General features: G+C 37.9%; 1 protein-coding gene across 1 annotated transcript; it reads right to left on the bottom strand.

Moving 5' to 3' along the window:
• Window positions 1-6,631: 6,631 nt before the first annotated feature.
• On the bottom strand, window positions 6,632-21,052 carry Aga (aspartylglucosaminidase). The gene is made up of 9 exons (XM_055593613.1): window positions 20,834-21,052; window positions 19,148-19,301; window positions 18,490-18,602; window positions 17,491-17,603; window positions 15,267-15,378; window positions 14,180-14,255; window positions 12,806-12,913; window positions 12,008-12,141; window positions 6,632-10,410 (listed from the first exon to the last, which is right to left on the bottom strand). Exons 1-9 carry the CDS (start codon window positions 20,958-20,960, stop codon window positions 10,310-10,312), a joined length of 1,038 nt encoding a protein of 345 aa, XP_055449588.1. The 5' UTR covers window positions 20,961-21,052; the 3' UTR covers window positions 6,632-10,309.
• Between the last annotated feature and the right edge of the window lie 1,257 nt (window positions 21,053-22,309).

Here is a 22,309-nt window from a genome sequence, read left to right as displayed (position 1 = left end):
AAGCCTAGGTTTCTTTCCCTTGATCCACAAGCAGCAGGAAGTAAACTGGCTTGAGCTTCAGAGATCTCAAAGCACACCTCTAGTGATGCATCTCTTCCAACAAAGTCAGACTCCAAAAAAGCCACACCTACTCCATCAAGGCCAATCTTCTCCAACACAGCCACACCTCCTAATGGTCTTAATAGTGCTAGTCCCCATGTGACAATGGGGGTCTTTTTCTTTCAAATTATAACCACAGCCAGTGAGATGGTTTAGTACATGCTGCCTTGCCTGATGACCTCAGTTTCTTCCCTGGAACTCACATGATGGAAGGAAATAACCCAACCCCTATAAGTTGTTATCAGACTTCCGGGACTGTGACACACACACACACACACACACACACACACACACACACACACACACATGCACACTTGCTGGCAATAACTAAATAAGTAAAGCCTGGATTAATATTATATATTGCTACTCAATAAGTATTAATTTAAAGGCTCTAAAATTACTTTCATTAAGATTTAGTATTTTGTCCATTTTTTCTTAAGATAGGGGTACTGGCAGTAGAAAATAAGATCTGATGGCTTTTCAGCAGGACTGAAAGCCATCAAATTATAGACCAGTGATCCCACAACAGAGAGCAAGCAATAAATGGACATAAAATTTATTCAGTCTTACTGTAGAGCAGACACTGTATGGGGCACCTTATTATTTATAAATATTGAAAATATCATAAAGCATTCATTGATGTCCCTTATACGACAGATACAAAAATTAGGGAATGGTAAGTTTTCCAATGATACCTTGACAGCATGGTAGAAGAAAACATATTTCAGATTAGGTTTATAAAATTCCAGTGTTGTGTTATTTTGAATTCACAAACTGACTTACCAGGTTGAGCAGCACCTAGGTCAGTGCTGCTCAAGTTGTCATGACTTAGGAGTTATCTGGGGAACTTGGGAAACTGCAGGTTCTGATTCAGTGGGTTGGGCAAGACCCTGCAACCCTGTGTCTTCAGTCACTTTCTAGGCAGCACTGATTTGAGTTTGAGGACTATGACTAGGTCTAGTCATAGTCACTCTGTATTGAGTTCAGAGAACCACAAAGTTAAGAGAAAAACAGCAGATTTGGAGAAAAAGACAAAAATCTCTTAATTTGGATATACTTAGTGGGAGAGCTAAGATTTGATTGGTATCCATGCTAAAAGGAGGTTTGGAAAGAAATTCATATAAAACTCTGTGTGTGTTACTCTGAAAACCTAGTTACAAGAACTCCCTGGGATGGGGCCTAGAGACATGGATAGCTCAGGAGTTAAGAGCACCTATTGCTCTATTAGAGAACTGGAGTTTGGTTCCAAGTATCCATGTGGTAGGAATCAAGAAATCCTGTAATTTTACCTTTAAGGGATCCAACACGCCCTTCTGTCAACTGCAGGTACCCACATTACACACGTGAGCAAACATACATACACACATGAGACATACATACATACATACATACATGCACACACACGCACACACACACACACACACACACACACACACATGAGACAGAGAGACAGAGAGAATAAGTTTTTAAAAATAATAGAGAATTCTCTTGGTCTTATTTTCAATAAAGTTGCCATCCCTCTCTTCTGTTTGGAATTCTAAAGTCACCACTACCATGAACTCTGTGCTCTGACTTCCATTCACTGTTCTCTATATTGTAACTCAAGTACTAAATCTCAAAGTTGAATGCACAAATGAGTAGGGGAATGAAGCCATTGCAGTTCCTCCACAGCAGGGGTCACAAACTCAAGCAACCAGGGCCAGGCACAGACTATAAAGGCATAAAGCAGGCTTGGCAGGGCGCTGACAAATGGAGCTTGTCTATATCCCAAGAGAGCAGTTCATACACAACTCCCACGAATCTTCATGTGAGATGCAGTTGTAGTGGTCTCACTGATGTTTCAAGTTTCCAATGAAGTCACATTTTTCTTTTCTTTTTGAAAGATTACATTTTAGCGAAGTTTTCATGTTCACCACAAAATTGAACAGAATATACAAAGAGTTCCTATAAACCCATCTTTGGGTTTGATAATGAATAATGAGTCTAATACCTACCAACATCACATCATACAATAAAATAGTGTCTCTACAGGAAAATTCCTCAGTATTATGATGGTCCAAACTCCTTCTATTAACTCTTGGAACAACCAATATTTTACTATCTCCCATCCTTGTTCTCAGGATAGCACACAATTGAAATTATATGCTATGCAATCTTTTCATCATTTTCTTTCACTTATTAACATCTACGCAAGATTCATGTATTCCCATGCTTGCAAGCTTTCTGTTTACTATTGAACAACAGTATAGGCTGTAGCACAGTTTCTTTCTATATTGATCCAATAAAGAATATCTTAATTGTTTTCGAGTTGAGAGACTATTCATAAGATGTCCATAATAAAAAAATATGTATATAGGTCAAACAGTGTGGGGATACAGGAAAGAACATTGTTGTTAGGTCACATTGTAAAACCATGTTTAATTTTGCAAGGCCCATGCAAGAATGCATTCTCCCTAACAATGAATGAGTTCCTTCTTTTTCTTCATCCTCACTAGTATTTGACATTCTCAGTGTACAGTGTATTACTACTTTAGTTCAAATTCCCTTGCTGCTGTGTAATGTGAAACATCTTTCCACGTGCTGCCTTGTCACTTGTTGTCTTAATTAGGGTTTCATTGCTGTGAAGAGGCACAATAACCAGGGCAACTCTTATAAAGGAAAACATTTAGATGGGGCTGGATTACATAGTTCAGAGGCTGAGTCCATTATGGTCATGGTGGGGAGGACGGCAGTATACAGGCAGACATGGTGCTGGAGAAGGAGCTGAGAGTTCCGTAGGCAGCAGTAGAAGGTATGCCATCCTGGGCATAGCTTGTGCATATATGAGATCTAAAAGCCCTCCTCCACAGTGCCACACTTTCTCCAATGGGCCACCCTACTACAACAAGGCCACACCTCCTAATAATGCCATTCCCTATGGACCAAGCATTCAAACACATGAGTCTGTGGTGGGGATCATTCCTATTCAAAGAACCACATTTGTATATTTTACTTCTTTATCCATTTAAAAACCTCATTGTTCAGTGTTTTAAATTTTTTCATGTATTGAAAAACAGTTCATTATAGGAAATATTCTGTGAAAATTTTGTCTTCTAATCTGTGCCTCATTCTCATTCTCTTCATGTCTCTTTCAGAGACAATTATTTTTTTAATTTTTTATTAATTACACTTTATTCATTTTGTATCCCCCCCATAAGCCCCTCCCTCCTCCCCTTCCAATTCCAACCTCCCTCCCCTTTCTGCATGCATGCCACTCCCCAAGTCTACTGATAGGGGAGGTCCTCCTCTTCTTTCTGATCTTGGTCTATCAGTTCTCATAAAAAATGGCTGCATTGTCCTCTACTGTGGCCTGGTAAGGCTGCTCCCCCCTCAGGGGAGAGACAATTATTTTATGGATTTTGATATTGGTTTTATATATAAAATTGATTTCCAAGCCCAAATTCCTCTAGATTTTGTACATGTTCTATTATTTGTAGTTTTTGAATTTACATTTAAACATGATAAATTTTTAATGACTTTTGTGATGCTTAGAAGTCCTGTGTCTTGATTCTGTTTTCAGGATATGTATTTTTCTCAGAATTATTTGTTAATAGTACTTTTTTCATTATATTATCTTTCCTCTGTGCTCAATGATTAGTTCTTTTATCAAATGGGTTTGTTTCTGGTCTTGTAAACAAATTCGGCAATCTACTTGTCTGTTTTCACCAATGCTACAATATGTTGATTACTGTGGCTTTAAGTCTTGAAATTAGGTAGGTCCATTTCTCTGGGTTTGTTTTTCCTTAGTATTTAGCTAGCTGTTTTTAGTCTTTTACTTCTCAGTATAAATTGTAGAAGTAGCTTGTTAATATGTATGAAATAACTTACTACAAATTTAAATAGGATTGTTTTGAATCTGCAGCTTAGAAGAACTATCCTGTTGACATAATTGGGATTTCCTATGATCATAAATAACATCACCAATTACTTATGTCTACTTTTATCTTCTCTGTAAGAGTTTTGCAATTTTACTCAGACTTATCTTTTACATATTTCTGCTCTGTTTGTAACTAATTATATCATTGTTTTGATTGTCAGTTTAGGCAGATGTAATGAACAGTGAGTGTTCACTAGCAAATTGATTGGATTAGGAAGAGATTATTGAAGGACATCTGTGGATGTGTCTGTGGTTGAAAGCATTTCAGAACGTCTGTGCATAAGTGCGGCCATACTTGTAGGGACACATTCCTACATCAACACACCTTCAATGTATCCTTGTGTTTTTCACCTACAAGTTCATGACACAAGCCAAGTATTCCCCAAAGTGTCCTGTTTACCAACTCAACCTTTTGAACATGTGTTACATGACCTGAAAGTAAGAATACTCCAAATTGCATCTGTCATCTCTCCTTCTTGATTCACATCAAATTAAGCACCATTAAGAATGTACTCCTTAACTGAGAATGTTCTGGAATATATATGCCCCTAAATAAAATATGTTCCTATATAAGTCTGTTTAGTTTTCTCAAATAAAATTGCCACACTTCTATCTATGAGTGCATTGCTTTGGAAATCAGACTCATGTTCTTAGTCAACAGCATTTCTTCACTCTTTTGTTATTTATTGACTAGGCTTGTTTTGGCATTGTAACCATCGACATGAGAACACATTGCATTTCCTTATGAGACGATTGACTAAGAGGTCAAGACCCACCTTGTATGTGGGCAGTCTGATCCCACAGACAGGGAGTCTGGGTGGAGAAAAATAGGGAACTATGGAGAAAGTCAGCTAGCACAGGGGATTTCTCATATTTTCCTGGCCATCATTTTGTGAGCTAATCTGCCTCACCATAGCTTTCCTGCTTGGATGGACAGACACTCTGAAATTGTGAGCCAAGCTAATCTGCCCTCTATTATTCATTTCACATTGTGATGGCTAATTCTGACTGCCAACTTGATTGGATTAGTTAATAGCTAGGCTATTAGGAAAGGACATCTGAGAATGTTTGTGAGGGCATTTCTAAAGACAAATGGATCATGAGAAACTGATTTACTGATTGGATGAGACCTTTATTGGTAGTAAGAAAGAAAGGTAGAAATTGAAGCTTAGTGGAGGAATGGGTTAATTTGTGTCTGTCCAGGAGCTATGTCTTCCCTGGTCTATTCCTGTTCCCTATCTGATTCCAGTCTGCCATGCTGACCCTACCATGACGGAATGTCTCTCTTACTGAGAACCACAATAAAGAATTCCTCTTCTTAAGTTGTTTTTCTCAGGTATTTTGGTCACAGTGACACAAAAAGTAATTCATACAGAAAACTAATACCAGAATTGTGGGTCACTGTTGTAATTAAACCTGTGGCTTTCTGGCCTTGAAGCTGGTTGCAGAAAAAAAAAAATTGAGGATTGTGGAGAAGCATGCAAGAGAAAGCCTACAACACTATAGGTAAGCCTCATGAATTAGTGATTTTGTTCAGGATACGTTAGAGCAGAATGATGAAACGCATGAGGACAGTAAAGACGATAGTCACAAAGTTTCAGATAGAAATGAGGACTCTTGAGAGTTCATGTTACCATGCTGTCAAGGAATTTTTTTAAAATTTGCTAAAAGCTCTGAGATTTTGAGTGAAGCTGAATTGAAAAGTAATGTCCTAATTGTTCTGGTGGAGTGTTATGTGACACTCTGCGGAGATATAAACAAATGTTTGCACACCACAGAGAGAAAACCAAAGAAAAGCCAAAATATAGACATCAATCCTTTTGGATTGAAAATGTATACCTGTACTTTAATCAACTAAATGTGTGGTGGTGGTGCTCATGTGTACCACAATATGTGGATAAAGCCAGAAGAATAGGTTCTGGAGATTGAACTCAGGTCCTTAGGCTTGGTAGTAAGGGACTTTACTACCTGAGCACATCTGGCTGGCCCTGTGACTAGTTTTATAGGGGATTACAGTGAAGAATTTAGTTTTAAGTTTCAGAGGAAGCTTTAGAATTGATTTTTTTTTTAAATGTTATTAGAACTTTCAGAATTGTGAGGACTCAAAAAACAATCTGAATTTTGCAATAAAACAGAAACCTTTGGGGGCCAGTGGTAAATTAGGTGTAGTTGGGTATCTCTTGCTAAGATATGAAAACTATGGTGTTTAAAAGGATTAACCAATGTAGAAGACCCACTTTGTATGCGGGTGATAAATACAGGCTTGGGACCTAGTTGGAACAAAGGGAGGAAATACCTACAGGGCATTCTTGGCTGCTACCATTGTGTTATGACAATTGTCGGCTCCAGATGTTTTGTTGATTTTTTTCAGATTTTCTATATAATTATGTGTGGGACTTGAGAGCAAGACATTTTTCCTTCCATCTCTGAACTATTTACTTTTCCTTTCTTTCTGTATCACTTTTGCTCTATTGAGATGGTGAAAGGAATGATGAAAGTGGACTACCAAAATGTTTTAAACGTTGGACTGCTCGACAATATAATCTGTGTCTGAGGAAGGCTTTCTGTACTTCAGATGAATTTGGGATGTAGGAACACAATTATTAGACTATAGCAGTAGGTGTATTATCTTTATTCCCATGGTATAGAAAACCAAGACACCACTCAAATCAAACTAATTGTCAGGTTCATATAGTTAATCACTGATAGAGAACAGGGTTTGAATTCAAGTAATTAAGTTTTGGAGTTCCTTGAAGGCAGTGTGTTTGCCTGTCCAGGGGTAGAATATACTGCATTTTATTTAAAAGAAAATAAGCCCCAACTTAGTATTTACTGCTCTATACAACGTATATATCACCACCATGTACTACACAGCCTCACGGAATGAAATTAAGCTAGCGTGGGTTGTCTGATATTTATTTTACTAGAACTTTGTTTATTTTCAATCAGCCTAATTACAATGAACAGAATAAGAAAAGATGAATAATACTAGTTTTACTTAGAAATGGAGAGAATTACTTTGACATTTATGTTGCTCAAGGGTTTTGCACAAGTCTGAAAGAAATGAGATAGATTACTAACAATTAGAAGGGATTTTGTTTTCCTACATTTGTTCTAAGATATGATTTTCTTAAAAACATTATATATCACCATTCACATTATAGAAATAATATTTTAATTAGGGAAAATAAATAAGCAAACAAATCTAATACAGCACTTGGAAAGGTCACAAGTTTAAATCAAATGACCAATTCTTAATGCACTATCCATGCACTGAAACAATAACTTCCTTCTCTTTAATTCGAAGGCAAATGGGTGGAACACAGCAGTTCAACTTCCATTATATCTATCCTGAATGTGGTCATTTTTTTTTTATCCTTTAAGTGTGATATTCTCAGTACTAAAATATGACAGTTTTTGTTTTTAAACTGGCTGACCCAAGGTTATATACGAAAACCCATATCATCTTGCACTTAATAACCACAATTTATACTTTTGGGGACCTCATCATGTCATCTTTTAATTGTGTAAAATAACTGAAAACCTACTGCTTAATATATAACTAGTACTGAAGAAAATAAACCATTTAGAGTTTTTACAAAAGCATGAAATATTAACCAAAAATTGACCAGCAAAATGACACAGACATATTATTTTCAGAATTGCTAGCCAATTAAAAAACAGGTATCCAATAGAAATTACTCAAATGAATTTTACAATTGTACAATTAAAGGTATTAAATTAGCTTAATTAGGTCCTGAGGTCTAAATTCAATCACCAAACTCATGAACTGAACTTATGAGATTTAAAAAAGAAGTTCATGTCAGAAATAATCCCTGTTCCCCTTACTAGGGTACCTACTTGGATACTGAGCTACCATGGGCTGCATCTGAGCAGGGGTTATAGGTTATATCCATACATGGTCCTTGGTTGGAGAAACAGTCTCATAAAGGACCCCTGTGCCCAGATATATTTGGTCCTTGGGTAGCTCCTGTCCTCTCTGGATCATACTAACTCCCCCTTCTTTCATATGATTACCTGTACTCTGCCCAAGGCTTGGTTATAAGTCTCAGTATCTGTTTTGATACACTGCTAGTTAGAGACATTCAGAGGCCTTCAGTGGTAGGCTTCTATCCTATTACTTGTTTTCTCCTACAACCAATGTCCATCCTATTTGTCTTTTAAGTGAAGATTGATCATCTTACCCAGGGTCCTCTTTCTTGTGTATCTTCTTTAGGTGTATAGATTTCATTATGTTTATCATATCTTATAGGTCTATATAAGTGAGTACATACCATGTATGGATATTATTAAACAGAGTCAAATTTCAGTCCAACAAATTCTGTGCTGGAAGAGAATATTCAAGAATGGCTTCCTACTACTTAATCCTTATTCAGGAGGGCAAACAAGATAGACATTGGAAGTGGGAGAAGACAGGGAACAAGACAGGAGCCTTCCGCAGAGGATCTCTGAAAGACTCTACCCAGCAGGGCATCAAAACAGATGCTGAGAACTCATAGCCAAACTTTGGGCAGAGTGTAGGGAATCTTATGGAAGAAGGTGTCGGGGAGCAGATAGAAAGACCTGGAGGGGACAGGAGCTCCCTAAGGAGACCAACAGAGCCAAAAATCTTGGCCCAGAGGCTTCTGCAGAGACTGATAAATCAACCAAGGACCATGCATGGAGAGGAGTTAGACCCCCTGCTCAGATGTAGTCCATAGGCAGCTCAGTCTCAATGTGTGTTCCCAAGTAAGGGAAGCAGGCCTGTCTCTGTCATGAACTCAGTGGCCAGCTCTTTGATCACCTCCCCTTGGCAAAGCAGCCTTACTAGGACACAGCAAAAGAGGATCACAGACAGTCCTGATGAGACCTGATAGGCTAGGGTCAGAGAGTAGGGGAGGAGGACTCCTACTATCAGTGGCATAGGGGAGAGACATAGAAGGGGAAGAGGGGAGAGGGTGGTACAGGAGGAGATTATGAAGGGGGCTACAGCTGTAATACAAAGTGAAGGAACCGTAAACAATAAACAAACAAGCAAACAAATAAATAAATGGCTTCCTAAACCATTTTGACAGGAAGGATGGCCTGATAACAAATAACATGGGTTATTCAAAGAATGACTATCAAGCTGTGTATATTAAAAAACAAACAGTATTAAAATTTGATAACAATATAATATATTCAACTTATCAATGACCATTGAAAAATAATGTCAAGCTAGATGGCACACTTATTGACATTTTCTTTTTTTAAATATTAGTTACAGTTTATTAAGTTTGTATCCCAGCTGTATCCCGCTCCCTCATTCCCTCCCAATCCCACTCTCCCTTCCTCATCTTCTCCCTACCCCTTTTCATGTCCACTGATGGGGAGGACCTCCTCCCCTTTCATCTGACCTTAGCTTATCAGATATCTTCAGGTCTGGCTGCATGGTCCTCCTCTGTGGCCTAGCAGGGCCACTCCTCCCTCGAGTGTGGGGGAGGGAGGTCAAAGAGCCAGCCATTGAGTTTATGTCAGAAATAGTCCCTGTTCCCCTTACTAGGGTACCCACTTGGATACTGAGCTACCATGGGCTCCATTTTCTAACTGCAACCACAACCTCGGCATAAGAGATTAGTAAACTCACAGAAAAGAGCTCCCTAAATGATTTTCAAAAGAAATCATCAATACTGAGTATCAGCTGCGCAAAGATCAGAGATTTCTGTGCATCAACAACAGTCACGTACTGAGTGATCTATCAATGAGAAATCCAAAGAATACCAGAGAAATTCTCATCAGCTTTTCATAATGTACAGAATAAAACATATACTTTAATAGCATTATTTCTGTTTTGAACTATTACAGAACATTTGGTAAAACTTAATGATTAGTCATAAGAGACTTATCACTGTAACTTCTGAAATTTAACCACGTCTAATCTGTTGAGATAGTATTACTCTCTCCTCTGGACTAGGATTGCTTGTGCAATCTGAGGTACTCAAATACAAATACTTTACTTACTATGACATTGCAAAAATAAAGCCGCAGAGTAGTCGTTTCTTAGCACAGTGATTATAAATTCAAATATCACTTAAAGTTTAAAAATATGCATCATGTATAAATGCATATTCATTTTCATGTGATAAACAGACCTTAAATAGAAGTAAATAAATAAAAATGTAGCTAAGAAATAGCACTACGTTATAATTTATTTTTGCACTTAATTTGCACAGGAACATCACTGAATGTTGTCAGTAAGCAACTTTCCAGCCTTTGTGCTTCTCTTTAAATACATATGCTGACAGACAAGATGGATTAGACACAGTCTACTTTTTCTTCAGTTGGTTGATTTCGTAGAGAATTATAAACCATGAAACTAAATTGAGTAAATGTTGGAAGTTTGTTGCAAGCAGCACCTTGAGCGAAAACAAAACAACAAAAAAAGAGACAGTTAAGGGTTATAGGAGGCATATATTCAGAAACAATAAAGATTAACATTTGTCTAGACATTGCTGTGGCATGTTGCACTGCATATGTTGCATGCTTATATCCACTATATATATACACACACAGTACCTTCACAGTAGAGAGTAATTAATAATTATATAAGAAATGAGGGGAAGATAATACAGCCTTTGAAGATTTCCTTTATTTGTATAATTGTTTACATGCATGTATATATGTATGTATGTATGTATGTATGTATGTATGTATGTATGTATGTATGTACATCATATGTATGTTGGGCTCAAGGAGGTCAGAGGCAGACAGTCTGGAAGTGGAGTACAGGTGGTGGTGAGTTACCTTCTGGGTTCTGGGAAGCTAACATGTGAGGGTCTGCATGAGAACAAGTGCTATTAACTTTGGAGCATTTCTCCAGGCTTTACTTCATCCCTTAGAACAACAAATATTTGCTCCCTCTCAATCCCCTTCATAGAAAAAAATTACCCAAATTTTTATTTGGGTAATCCCTAGCTAGTAGAACAGTCTCACATCATTGCTTCCCATTCTCCCTGTTTGTTCGATGAGAAGCGTAATTCGTCAACGTGCTTTCTGTCTGAATTTAGTTTCTGTTTGTACCTGCAGGGGGAGAGGTTCCTCTATCATGACTTTATTAGAAATAGTCTTTTTTTTTTTTTTTTTTTTTTTTTTTTTTTTTTAGTTCACATAGTTAGAAAATTAGTATCTTCCCACCCTGCTAATGTAAATTTGAGCCTTCTATGGCTTATCTGTTGAGAGGGAATAATTAAATGGCCTTATGTCATACATAAATCACCCCCTATAACTTTCTTTGGCTTTTATGTCTTCAAACTTAAAAAGGAATTAGGAATTCTTCAAAAAAGCTCTTCAAATACAAAAGTGTGGGAAGTAAAAGATCAAAGAAGTGCAGTGAGCAGTCTAACCTAATAAGCTGTATTGATCAGTAACCTCTACATATTCTCCATCTGAAAGTTCAGTGACGAGAGTCAGCAGTGGTTGACCTTAAATGCTTTGCAGCCACCACTGGCTCATAAGGAGAGCAAATAGAACAGAAGACATGCCACAAGCAGTGCTAGAAGAATTCTGCTGGCCTGTCTGGCTTACTCACTAGTAATGGTTTTTGTTCTTCAGAGCTGCAAGATGATCAAAATGACTGAAATGTTTTAATGAATGAGAAAGAACTGAGATTAACTTATCCCCACCATTTCTAATCAGTAGAAGGATTTGACTAAATTAGTATATCAACATGTGTGACAACCAAAGCAAAACTTTTAAGATAGATGGAAAAGGTAAGAGCTGACAGCACAAAAGTAGACTATGACTACCAGCAGTGAAACAAAATACTGTTTTAGGTATGTATTTTAACATTTTACAGTATTGACAGATCATCAACTGGCATTCACTCAGAATCTACTTTACTTTTACAGACTCCTTTTTTACATAGAACACAGTGCACTATGTGCTTACAGAGAAGTGTGTATCTTTTCTAATCACTTGAAAATTTAATCAAATAAAAACACATATCTAACTTACCATAACTTCCTGTCACATTAGCACATATAACAGCTCCAAAGAATTTCGGATAATACTTCTGAATTCTGGAAATCACTTTTTGGCAAGCTATGGCTGGGTCTTCTCCTCTGCTCATATATTGTACAGCCTGGTAGCTAATTTAAACAGAACTGACAGCTTAATATCAGAGAACAAAATAAACACATTAGGCTAAATTGATATCAGAAAATATGAAACAACCATATTGTCAAATTTAACATAATACCTATGAATGAACACAAGTCAGTAATTTCTGTCACAGCCTTAATACCAAGGCAAGCAAACCCTGCTGCCATGTCATCTATTCAACTCATCCACCACTGATTTCAGACGAGGACTATTATTTTTGTCTTTGGCTGAATAACTGTCACTTTAGTAATAACAGCCAGAAGTCACAAATGGAGGTTATATTTGCATGTGGAAGAAGCTATGCTCACAGGAGAACACACTGCGCGTGTCCGAAGCATATAGCTGTAATTACTAACTGTGCACAGTGACTACACTTTCTACTTTTCTCGGTCACTTTACATGGCTTTGTATCAGTTATCATAAGCATTCTCCTATGCAGAGGAAGAAATATTTCATTTTATAACATAAAAAAGACTCAAGTCAATGATCACAAGCTAACGAGCAAAACAAAAACAAAAATCCTTGCTTTCAGTTTCAAGAAAATCTCTCATGCACATGAATTCAGGTAACACACTACAAAACTCATCCTCGTCCTGACATTACATGTCTCCTCTAAGAACCTCTAGAACGTACACAGGTAAGGAATCGCACCTTGGCAGAAAGCGCAGGAGTATATCACCATCCCCAGTGGCTGCAGCTGCTCCGGCCAAGTCATCAGCATAGGCCCCAGCTCCAGGGATGGGAGAATCTCCTACACGACTGTGGACAGCATAGACATTCAGGCTAGGGAACCAAATGTAATCTAAATCATGTTATAAACTGTTTCAAAATTAGAGGATATTCCCACACAGACACTGGTTACTGTTGTGAGTAAATTCTTCACTAGAATACATTTTTTTTTTCAATTAAGGTTTTCAAACAGTGATGTTAATATATGACTTTGTTTTCAGATAGATTTGCAGTGTAACAACACTGAATTCTTAGAAACAGACTAAAATATTGCTTTTTCCAATAGTGGGAAGTGTAGATGGACAGATGTTGACTTACAAAAAAGAATTAATACTTAAAACAGGCAGGATAAGTTCTAGAGATATGCTGTACATAACGGCATTACATTTAATAATAATATATTTATGTGTAAAACCTGCCAAGACTATAGATTTAAAAAGCACGTAAAACAATGCATAAGTCAAATAGTTTGGTTTAACAATTTCGTATATATATGAAAATACAAAAATACATTCTACTCCTTAAATAGACATGTTTGCTTATCAATTAAAATTTTAAGCAAAAAAAAAAAAAAAAAAAAAAAAAAAAAAAACAAACCAAAAAAACTTGTCATCAGTTCGTCGTACTAGATCCCACAGATTTACAGCGACTGTTCTACTATTCCACTTTTCTCAGTTTCTGGAGCACCTGAGTGGTTCTCATTATTTCTTCACACTGCCTTCTATGCAATGAGCTAAACTTTTAATAAGCCTACTTAGTGCCTTTTTTCTACTTAAAAACCAGGCAGCAGCAGCAAACCTACAACCCTTCTAGTTCACCCCTAAAAATCTCACTTGGTTTCCTTGTACTCTTAATCTCCACTACTGCCACACGCAATTCTGTTCACACTGAGAGCACACGTGCCAACACACATACACACACACACACACACACTTCAGCTTCTTTTCCACCATCAGAAGCTGTCAACCTGAAGTGTGTACGACTTGTACATACTTGTTCCATTGGCTGCATGGTGCTTGTAACCCTTCAGCCCTGTGTGTTCAGGTGTCAGCCTCCATTATCTCTTTGCTGGTGCGACAACTCAGGTTACACAGATTAACCCCTGATACTCCTGAACACTGAAGCACCTGGCTCTCATGCTTGCTGTGGCCAGTAACATATGGTAACATGCTTCCTTTCACATTTATTTGTGACATCAGCATTTCATTTCACATATGGCACCCTGCACAAGTTCTGCCCTATCCTGCTTTACATTTGATACATATTTAAAAAATCTGTCCTTGGGGAAACACTAACCCAGGTATTTTGAATTTTAGACCATTTGTAGATGTGCCAGCAGCAGTATGTCCCATCTTATCGATTACAACCATGCCTAGAGATTAAAAACAAAACAAAGCAAAAAACCAGTGTAAGTAACCAACACTTTTCTTAAATATACCCAAATAATGGATCAGCTGAAGATTGCTGTGGTATGGTGGATTGTGTCCCCTCACATTTATAACTACACGAAGTGATGGAATTAGGAGGGGCCCAAGGGAAGGTGGGATGGTTTATTAGGGGCAATGCCCTAATTAGTAGGATTAATACAAGAGATCTCAGAGAACTAGATACGCTACCTACGCACCGGGAGATGGGACCTCAACAATGCATCTGCTAGTGTCTGCATCTCAGAATTTTCTGCATTTACAACTGTGAGAAATAAATATGTTTATAAATCAGCCAGCCTATGGTACTATGTTTTTACATACTGACTCCATCAATAAAGTATGTTCTCTTACTAACTACAGGTAGAGGAAAGCTTAAAGATATTGAAAAATGTATCAATTATATTACACTATAAATTTTAATGATCTGGTTTCATAGTATTATTGGACAAAAAAAATAATCTCATATTCTTACTCTTCAAATACATCCGTTACTTTCAGTACCTTTTCAAAGGCAAGTCCCAATAAAACCACTCATTTGATTAACAGAAACTGTTAATATTACAGCTTAGGAAAATTATTACAGGTCATTTTATATAAAAAATATAAAGTAACCAAAGCATTTAATATTAATGATTTGATAATCTACATTTTAATAGTCACTGGATAGTTAGTGTTTTGTATGAGTAATTTAAAAAACTTTATATAAATGTTAAGACATTACATACAGATACATATATTTATATACTATAGATATGAATTTATGTGTTTTCAAAGTTTATTATATACATACATATGTGCATGTACATATAGTGAGAGAGAAATACACTTACCAAGGAGGTATTTAGTTAACATCTAAAATAATAAAAGCTAGCTAACTTCTGGTACATGAGTAAAAATAAATATGAGCTGTGCAAGGTCACTAGTTAATCAATAAAATTGCATAAAAAGCCAATTACCAATAGTATCATGACCATGAACATCTGCTTCTTTGTAGGCAGGATTACTCTTCTCTAAGAAGACAGAAGGTTTGTAGGGTCCACAGTATTTCGAAGGATCTGGTACAACTTTCTGAAACAAGATTCAAGTTTCTTGGTTAAAAACAGTGTTGTAGAAAGCAGCAAATAATTGTGGATGATTGCTAATCACTAGAAGAAATCAGAAGGACATGAGTAACTCAGAGCTCAAAAGTTAGCTGAATCTTATATGGAAACTGATGATTTTCAAAATTACACATTGTGGATTAGAACAATATGTGCAAAGCACAGGGCACCGAATGTCATCTTTACATATACAATTCTCAGAACAAGAGCAGAAAGAAACTTCTTAAAAATTATAAACTAACCTCAAAGGAAAAAGTACTGAGCTTGACCTCTGCATGTGAGAATGTGGTTCCCTGATGACAAATTCTGAGATTTCAAGTAAAACTTGCTTTATAAAAATGTTTACTTTAATCTCAGTAGATAATGTGTCCAACTTTCACACAGAGACATTGTCAGCTACAACGTGCACACTTGAGAACTGCTTACCCAAGTTATAACAAGTAAGTAACAATGCCACACAAAATGTCATTTTCCTAAGATTTATTTATTTTTTTTATTATGTATACATGTTCTGTCTACAAGTATACCTGCATGCCAGAAGAGGACACCAGATACCAGATTTCATGACAGATGGTTGTGAGCTACCATGTGGTTGCCAGGAATTGAATTCAGGACTTCTGAAAGAGCAGCCAATGCTCTTAACCTCTGAGCCATCTCTCCAGCCCCAAAAGTCATGTTTTAAGTAATTTATAAGCTTGTGTTTCCCACCATTCATCTTCAGCTATCATGAAGCCTGACAGCCATGGACTAGACCCCTCTAGCTGCAGCCATTCTAATTAGCAGTCCAAGATTCAGTTAAATATTAAAAGTATAGAAATATACCAATAAATTTAGGTTGTTTGAATAGACTGTTATTAAGACAAGAAATTGTTTGTTTTTTCCGAGACCAGTTTCTCTGCATAGTTCTGGCTGTCTAGGCTGGCCTCGAACTGGGAGATCTATCTGCCTACCTCTGCCTCCTGAATATTGGGATTAAAAGCATGTACTACCACCACCAGGCCAAGATAAGAATTTAATGCAGTTTGAGCATCCCTTATCTGAAATGTTTAAGACTAGAAGTGTTTTGATTTTTTTTTTTTAGATCTTAGAATTTTTTGTGCTCATAATGATGTATTTCATAGATGGACACAAGCCTAAGCACAAAATTCACTTACATTTTATGTTTATTTGTGTGATTACTCTGAAGATAACTGTATACGCTTTTAGTTGCATTTGTGGTTTGTTGGCAGTGCAGTGCATGAAGGAGTACAGCCTTTCACACATTTCCTTGTGGTATCATGTTGGTACTAAAAGCGTTTTGAAGTTTAGCTTTTTAGTTCGGGGATGCTCATTCTACTCATAGCTCATAAGATTGTGCACCAGGTTTAGATTCAGTTGTTTTACAAAAAATTTATTTATTTTTTCTTTTTTGTTTATTTATTATAATTTATTCGCTTTGTATCCTGGCTGTGGCCACCTCCCTAATCTCCTCCCAGTCCCATCCTCCCTCCCTCTTCTCTCCCTATGCCCCTCCCCTAGTCCACAAATAGGGGAGGTCCTCCTCCCCTGAAGAATTTATTTTTTGAGCTAAATCCAGAGAACTTGGTAATTAGGATTTAAGGACAAAAGAGATTAGAGAAGTTTGATTTTGTATGGCAGAATCAAATTGATTTATGCTAAAGTTCCTACTAAAGAACAATGATCTCACTAATAACAAACCAGACACCTAATTGTTTAAGTCTTCTAGTCAAAATATGTGCAACATATTGGATATGGTATGGTACCACAAGGATACCATTTAAGAAACTTTTTACACATGGATTTTGTTCCAAGAAAGTACAAGTAAAACAATGTTGATGGCGCCAGTTCCATTCTTCCTAACAAACCTTGAATTTACAAATCACTGCCACAGTACTGGAGTCATTGACCTCAGGAGGTAGGGGGGGTGGCATATGAAAAACGGATGCACCCAGAAAGCCAACTTTTATCACTGGTTCTAACACATGGGCAAGACAATAACCAACACAGGCAAAAGAGGGCCAAAGGGATCACTTAGCATTTTTAAGAAATTTCCCTTTTTAAGTTGAATTTGCATACATACTTTCCAATAATTTGGCTGGCAGTTCCGAGAAAGCCAATCTGAATGAATAGCTCTAGAGGCACTGGTAGATAAATCCTCATTGGTAAACCCCATACTTTCAGCAAACTTGGTGGCTGGAGATGAAAGAGAAAAGTGTAAGCCCATGCATTGTTTCCTAAATAAAATTCGTGTACTAGAGGCATTCTGGGCCAGCTTTCTCTGATACGGGGTATGGAAAGACATCTGATGAGGGTGGTACACAAGGCTCACAAAGGAATTTTTGGACCTAAACAGTTTTAAGGAGGCCATTTCTGGATTTGGAGCTTCTGTGTCCTTCCTATCACTGACCTGTTGGCGACCTTTTGGTTGTGTACACACTTCCTTTACTGTCTCACTTCCACCATCTTCCCCTTCTCCCTTTGAAGAATTGCAGCCTTTCACAACACACACTTCTCACTGACACAGAATTCTATTGCTTTAACTAGAATGAAAAGAACCAAATAGACAAACGGATTCCAAACACCAAAAGTCATTCTTTCCAGGTAGTCTGCATTTCTATTTCAAGCATATTAATGCTGCTACATAAATATATCATTAATATAATATTTTATCATAGGCTACCTTCTGATCTTTTGCAATGGAACTTGGAAGGGACTCAAGTGACACTGTCATAGCAATCTCCTTTTGGTATTACTGTCTCATATAAGCCATGCCCCCTGGGTCTTGTATCTGTAGAAATGCAAGGCAGAAAGGAAACTGATGTGAACCCTATTTCAGCTGTAGCAATCACTCACGGTCAGATAACACAATGCTTAGTGCAGTCTTCAAGACAAAGCAACACGTAGAAGTAATCTATCCAGTTAAACAGATATGAAATAAAACATCAGGAATTTGAACTTAGGTCTCCTTTGCTCTCTACTTCACAATAAGATAGAGATAGAGACATATAGATGGATAGATTTTAACAGTGACAATAGACAAAATGATTCAAGCAAAATTTCAGTTTGGTTTTAAAAGTACCTGACTCTCCTACTAAGAGCGTGTGTGTTGTATGCTCCAGGACCTTCCGTGCCACTCCAATTGCATTTTTAATTCTTCTAAGGTCTCCTACTGCTCCCACGTCCATAGCAGTGCTGTAAGGCAACAATGAGGGGAGATTTACGAAGGCATTTTCTGTTGGCACTTGAACAGAAAAATTACATTTCTCCAAGCAGCAATATGTTGAAAGGCTAAACTCCATCTCAACACAGAAGGGAAAACAACCTGTAAAGTTCATGGGTTTCCACAGACAAAATTCAAGAACAAAAAGTCAATTCAGTATATATCTCAACATGCTATTTTAAACATGGCTTTTAAAAGAAGCCTTCAGGCTTAGGTCACCGAAACCACAGCAATTGCAGATGGCAGGTAAATTACTGGTTGAGCGGCATAGTTCTGCATCTGGGCGTTCTCACCAGTCAGAGCAACTCGGCCACTTATTTCTCTGTGATATTCGACTATCAGGTGACCTTTTAGTTTTTTCTTTTTTGTTAACTCGTTGTGTTTAGAAGGGACAAGTACTATAAACAAGGGGTTCTGACCTATGCGCCACACTCACACACTCCTCTATCTTGCTCTGAATGTAAGCCAACCTGACACGAAAACACAGTGACAAACAGGTCCTGAAGAACATTCTTACCCGTTCATGATCATGGCATCAAGGGTGGTCTCCCCAAGTTCATCAGGACTTCCTCCAAAGCCTACAGTGCCGTCGCACTGTTCTGCCTCACACTTAGCACAGCCGTTCTCCACCGCATCCAAGACAGAGCCTCCAGACGCTAAAGTCTGCCATGCTGTTAAATTCCAATAGTGCTTATTTATATTCAGATATTTTTTCAACATGAAAAGCAAAAGCCAAGTACAGTTTGAGGTGCCTATTTTTTTCTCGTAACATTTATACCATTGAAATTTTAACAAGTTATTTTATCAAATGGGACAAAAGTGATGCAAGGACATTAGAATGACACAGACAAAATTATATCACTGGTTACTGTAAAGAATTCAAAGATGTTGGCTCTTAGTAGAAAGTGAATATTTAAAACAATTTCCAGTAACTTTTTCTTCTGTGTAACAAATATGTGATCTTTAAGAGGGATAACTGAAACTATTTGGAGATAGTCGAACTTAAAAGTATTTTTCAATTACAACCTTAAAATTTAGTCATTATTTTTTTGTTTGTTTTGTCAGATATAGTCTTGCTATCTAATCCAAGCCAACTGAAAATCCATGTACAGCATAAGCATGTCTAGAAGGCTGTGTCTTCCGACCACAAATTCCTGAGAGCTGAAATTACAGGCATGTGTCACTCTCTTGGTTACTGTCATACGCATAACTCCCACTTTCATTGATAACGCACATGACAGCAAGTCTCATCACAATATTACAGTAGCAAAAGACTTCATGTGGGTGAATTAATCTCTTCATGCAGCTTTTGAGATGTTTTATAAATTCTCATTCTCAAAAGAAATGGCTAGATGTGAAGTAATCCATTGAAGGCTACACAGTGTATTTCAGAGGTTGTCCAGTTTTGAAAGTAGTCTCTTTCTCTATGGTGGCTGTGTGTGTGCTCTGTGGACATCCAAATATTGAGGGCATATGTCTGGAAAGGACAGCTGTTTTACTTAAAATTCTTTGAAGATTAAGAAGTCTCGGCCCCTTCAATAGTGACAACTTATACAGAATTGTCCCCTGCCTATGATGTTGGAAGTTTCTTTATTTCATTACTGCTGGGGCATCTCTTTCTCAGTCTGATTTCTCACTTTCTCGGATTCCTCTATAACACACAGATTTTCCTGCTCTGAATTCTGGAGACAACTGTATCCACAGACATTTACTGTGACAGCAGTCTCAAGTGTGACAGAGTTGGGGATAGACGGTACAACCCTAACAAACGCTAAAGACATCTTTAATGCATAAGAGACAAGGACAACTTGACAAGCATGGAACAAATAATCAAATATATGTGCGTCCATAGGAAGTTGTTGTTTCCTAAATCCAGACAGCACTGCTGAAACAGGAGACATTCACAAGAAGTATAGTGTGGAAGAAAAACAGGAAACATCACAACAAAAGAGTGACTGTCACAAAAGTAAGGCAGGTGACCCTGAAGGAGGTCATTCAGTGTGGTACCGGGAGGAAAACGATATCCCAGAACCTCAACTGCAGCGGCGGCAGGGAAAGGGTCAGGCGCAGAAGCGAAGCAGGAAGAAGACCGGAAGGAGGCCAGGCTTCTGCCGCTGACCCTCTCCTGTAACTTTAGGGGCCACGGCAGCTTCCTGCAGAGGAGCTTGCACAGCGCAGTCTCCCACCCCGGGCCGCTCCGCACCTGCTTCGGTGGCATTCTTAAAAGGCCAAGTGTTGAGGACCAGGGGCAGACGGCTGGGGACGCTCGCCAGGGTCATGCCCAGCACGAGCGGCAGGAGAAGCAAAGGCCGACTCGACTTCCGCGCCATAGCAGAGCGCCCAGCCCAGCAGCGAGAGAAAAGTCCCTGTAGCCCTGCGCGCCCAGCGGACCAGCGCGAGAAAGATCTCGGCCAGCTCAGACTTGCTGAACTCGTGATTCCCTTTGGTCTCATCCCCAAATCTCTCAGCTATCGCGAGACACGAGCCGTCTGATGGCCTCTGCAGGGTTGTGTTTTGCATTTCCTTGTATCTGTTGATGTGGTTAGGTAGAGGTCTGCTCGATCGGGCTCTTTGTAGTTTGTTTTCGTTTTACAAATACATACGTGCTTTCAGTAAGGTAGATTGACCTTTATGAAAGTGAATATGAAATTATGCGGCCATGCGTTGCACAACACTAGAAACCTCAGGTAACAGATACTGTTTGAGTTTTACATATTTCCCATCTTAAATGCAAATTAAAGGTAAAAATCAGCCAGACCTAAAATATACCCCGGGATTCCTTAAAATTTTTTTAAATGATTACTGAATATAGGTGAAGTGCTCTTGCATAGAACCAAGTTCGTTTGAGGTAATTTTGACACTTTACATCGTTTCCTCATCATGGCTTTCTGTAGGACGTCCTTTAGTTACAAATCCCTGAGCTGGAAGGAAAGGACACACCCACTGAAGTGCATACTCCTCGCCTCCAGCCAGGAAGGCTAACTCCATTCTTTTCTGAAGGTATTTTATTTCATCTTTATGCCTGGCACCATTAAGTACTAAATAAATGTTTGAATAAAAGGAGAAATGGGAGCTTTACATGCATGGTACCGGCTTCTCGTTTTGATAATTCAGTTGCTGCGCAGATGTGTGAGCATGGACCAATAATCCCACTGGGACTCTGGGATGCTTGTCCATATAGCTGAAGGAAGACATAATTTTAAAGAGCATCTATAAATCTATCCAGACTGGTAAAATATGAACTAGATGGGAGTTGTGAGGCTTAGAAAATCTTCAACGTTCTCATTGCATGGAAACTGAATCTGCAATTTAAACAGCATAAGATAGCCTAGAATTATTCCCAGGCAGGGAAGTGCTATTAAAAAGTTAGGTGTAATTAAAAAAGAAATGACACACGATCCTTCTATGGGGTTTTGGAGGAGGACCAAACTATTTGTGCTGTGCTAATGAGCATAAAGCTCATGCTAGGTGAGATGGGAAAGATGGATGAAACGGAATAAAAAATGCAAGGAAAAACACTTATTGTCTTTGGAATTAATTTTCTGTAGCACCTGAGTTGTTATTTATAAGTTCAAAGAACTGAGACATGCTTTCAAATATTATAAAAAAAATAATACATGGAAAGTTGTTCTCAGTTCCTGAAACTCATTTTTAGGCGATATAATTCCTTCAACTGAAA

The sequence above is a fragment of the Psammomys obesus genome, unplaced genomic scaffold (assembly GCF_907164565.1).
Source record: "Psammomys obesus unplaced genomic scaffold, mPsaObe1.curated_primary_1811, whole genome shotgun sequence".
Classification (NCBI taxonomy): domain Eukaryota; kingdom Metazoa; phylum Chordata; class Mammalia; order Rodentia; family Muridae; genus Psammomys; species Psammomys obesus.
The sequence above is the reverse complement of the archived record's forward strand: the minus strand, read 5'-3'. Positions and strand labels throughout refer to the sequence as shown.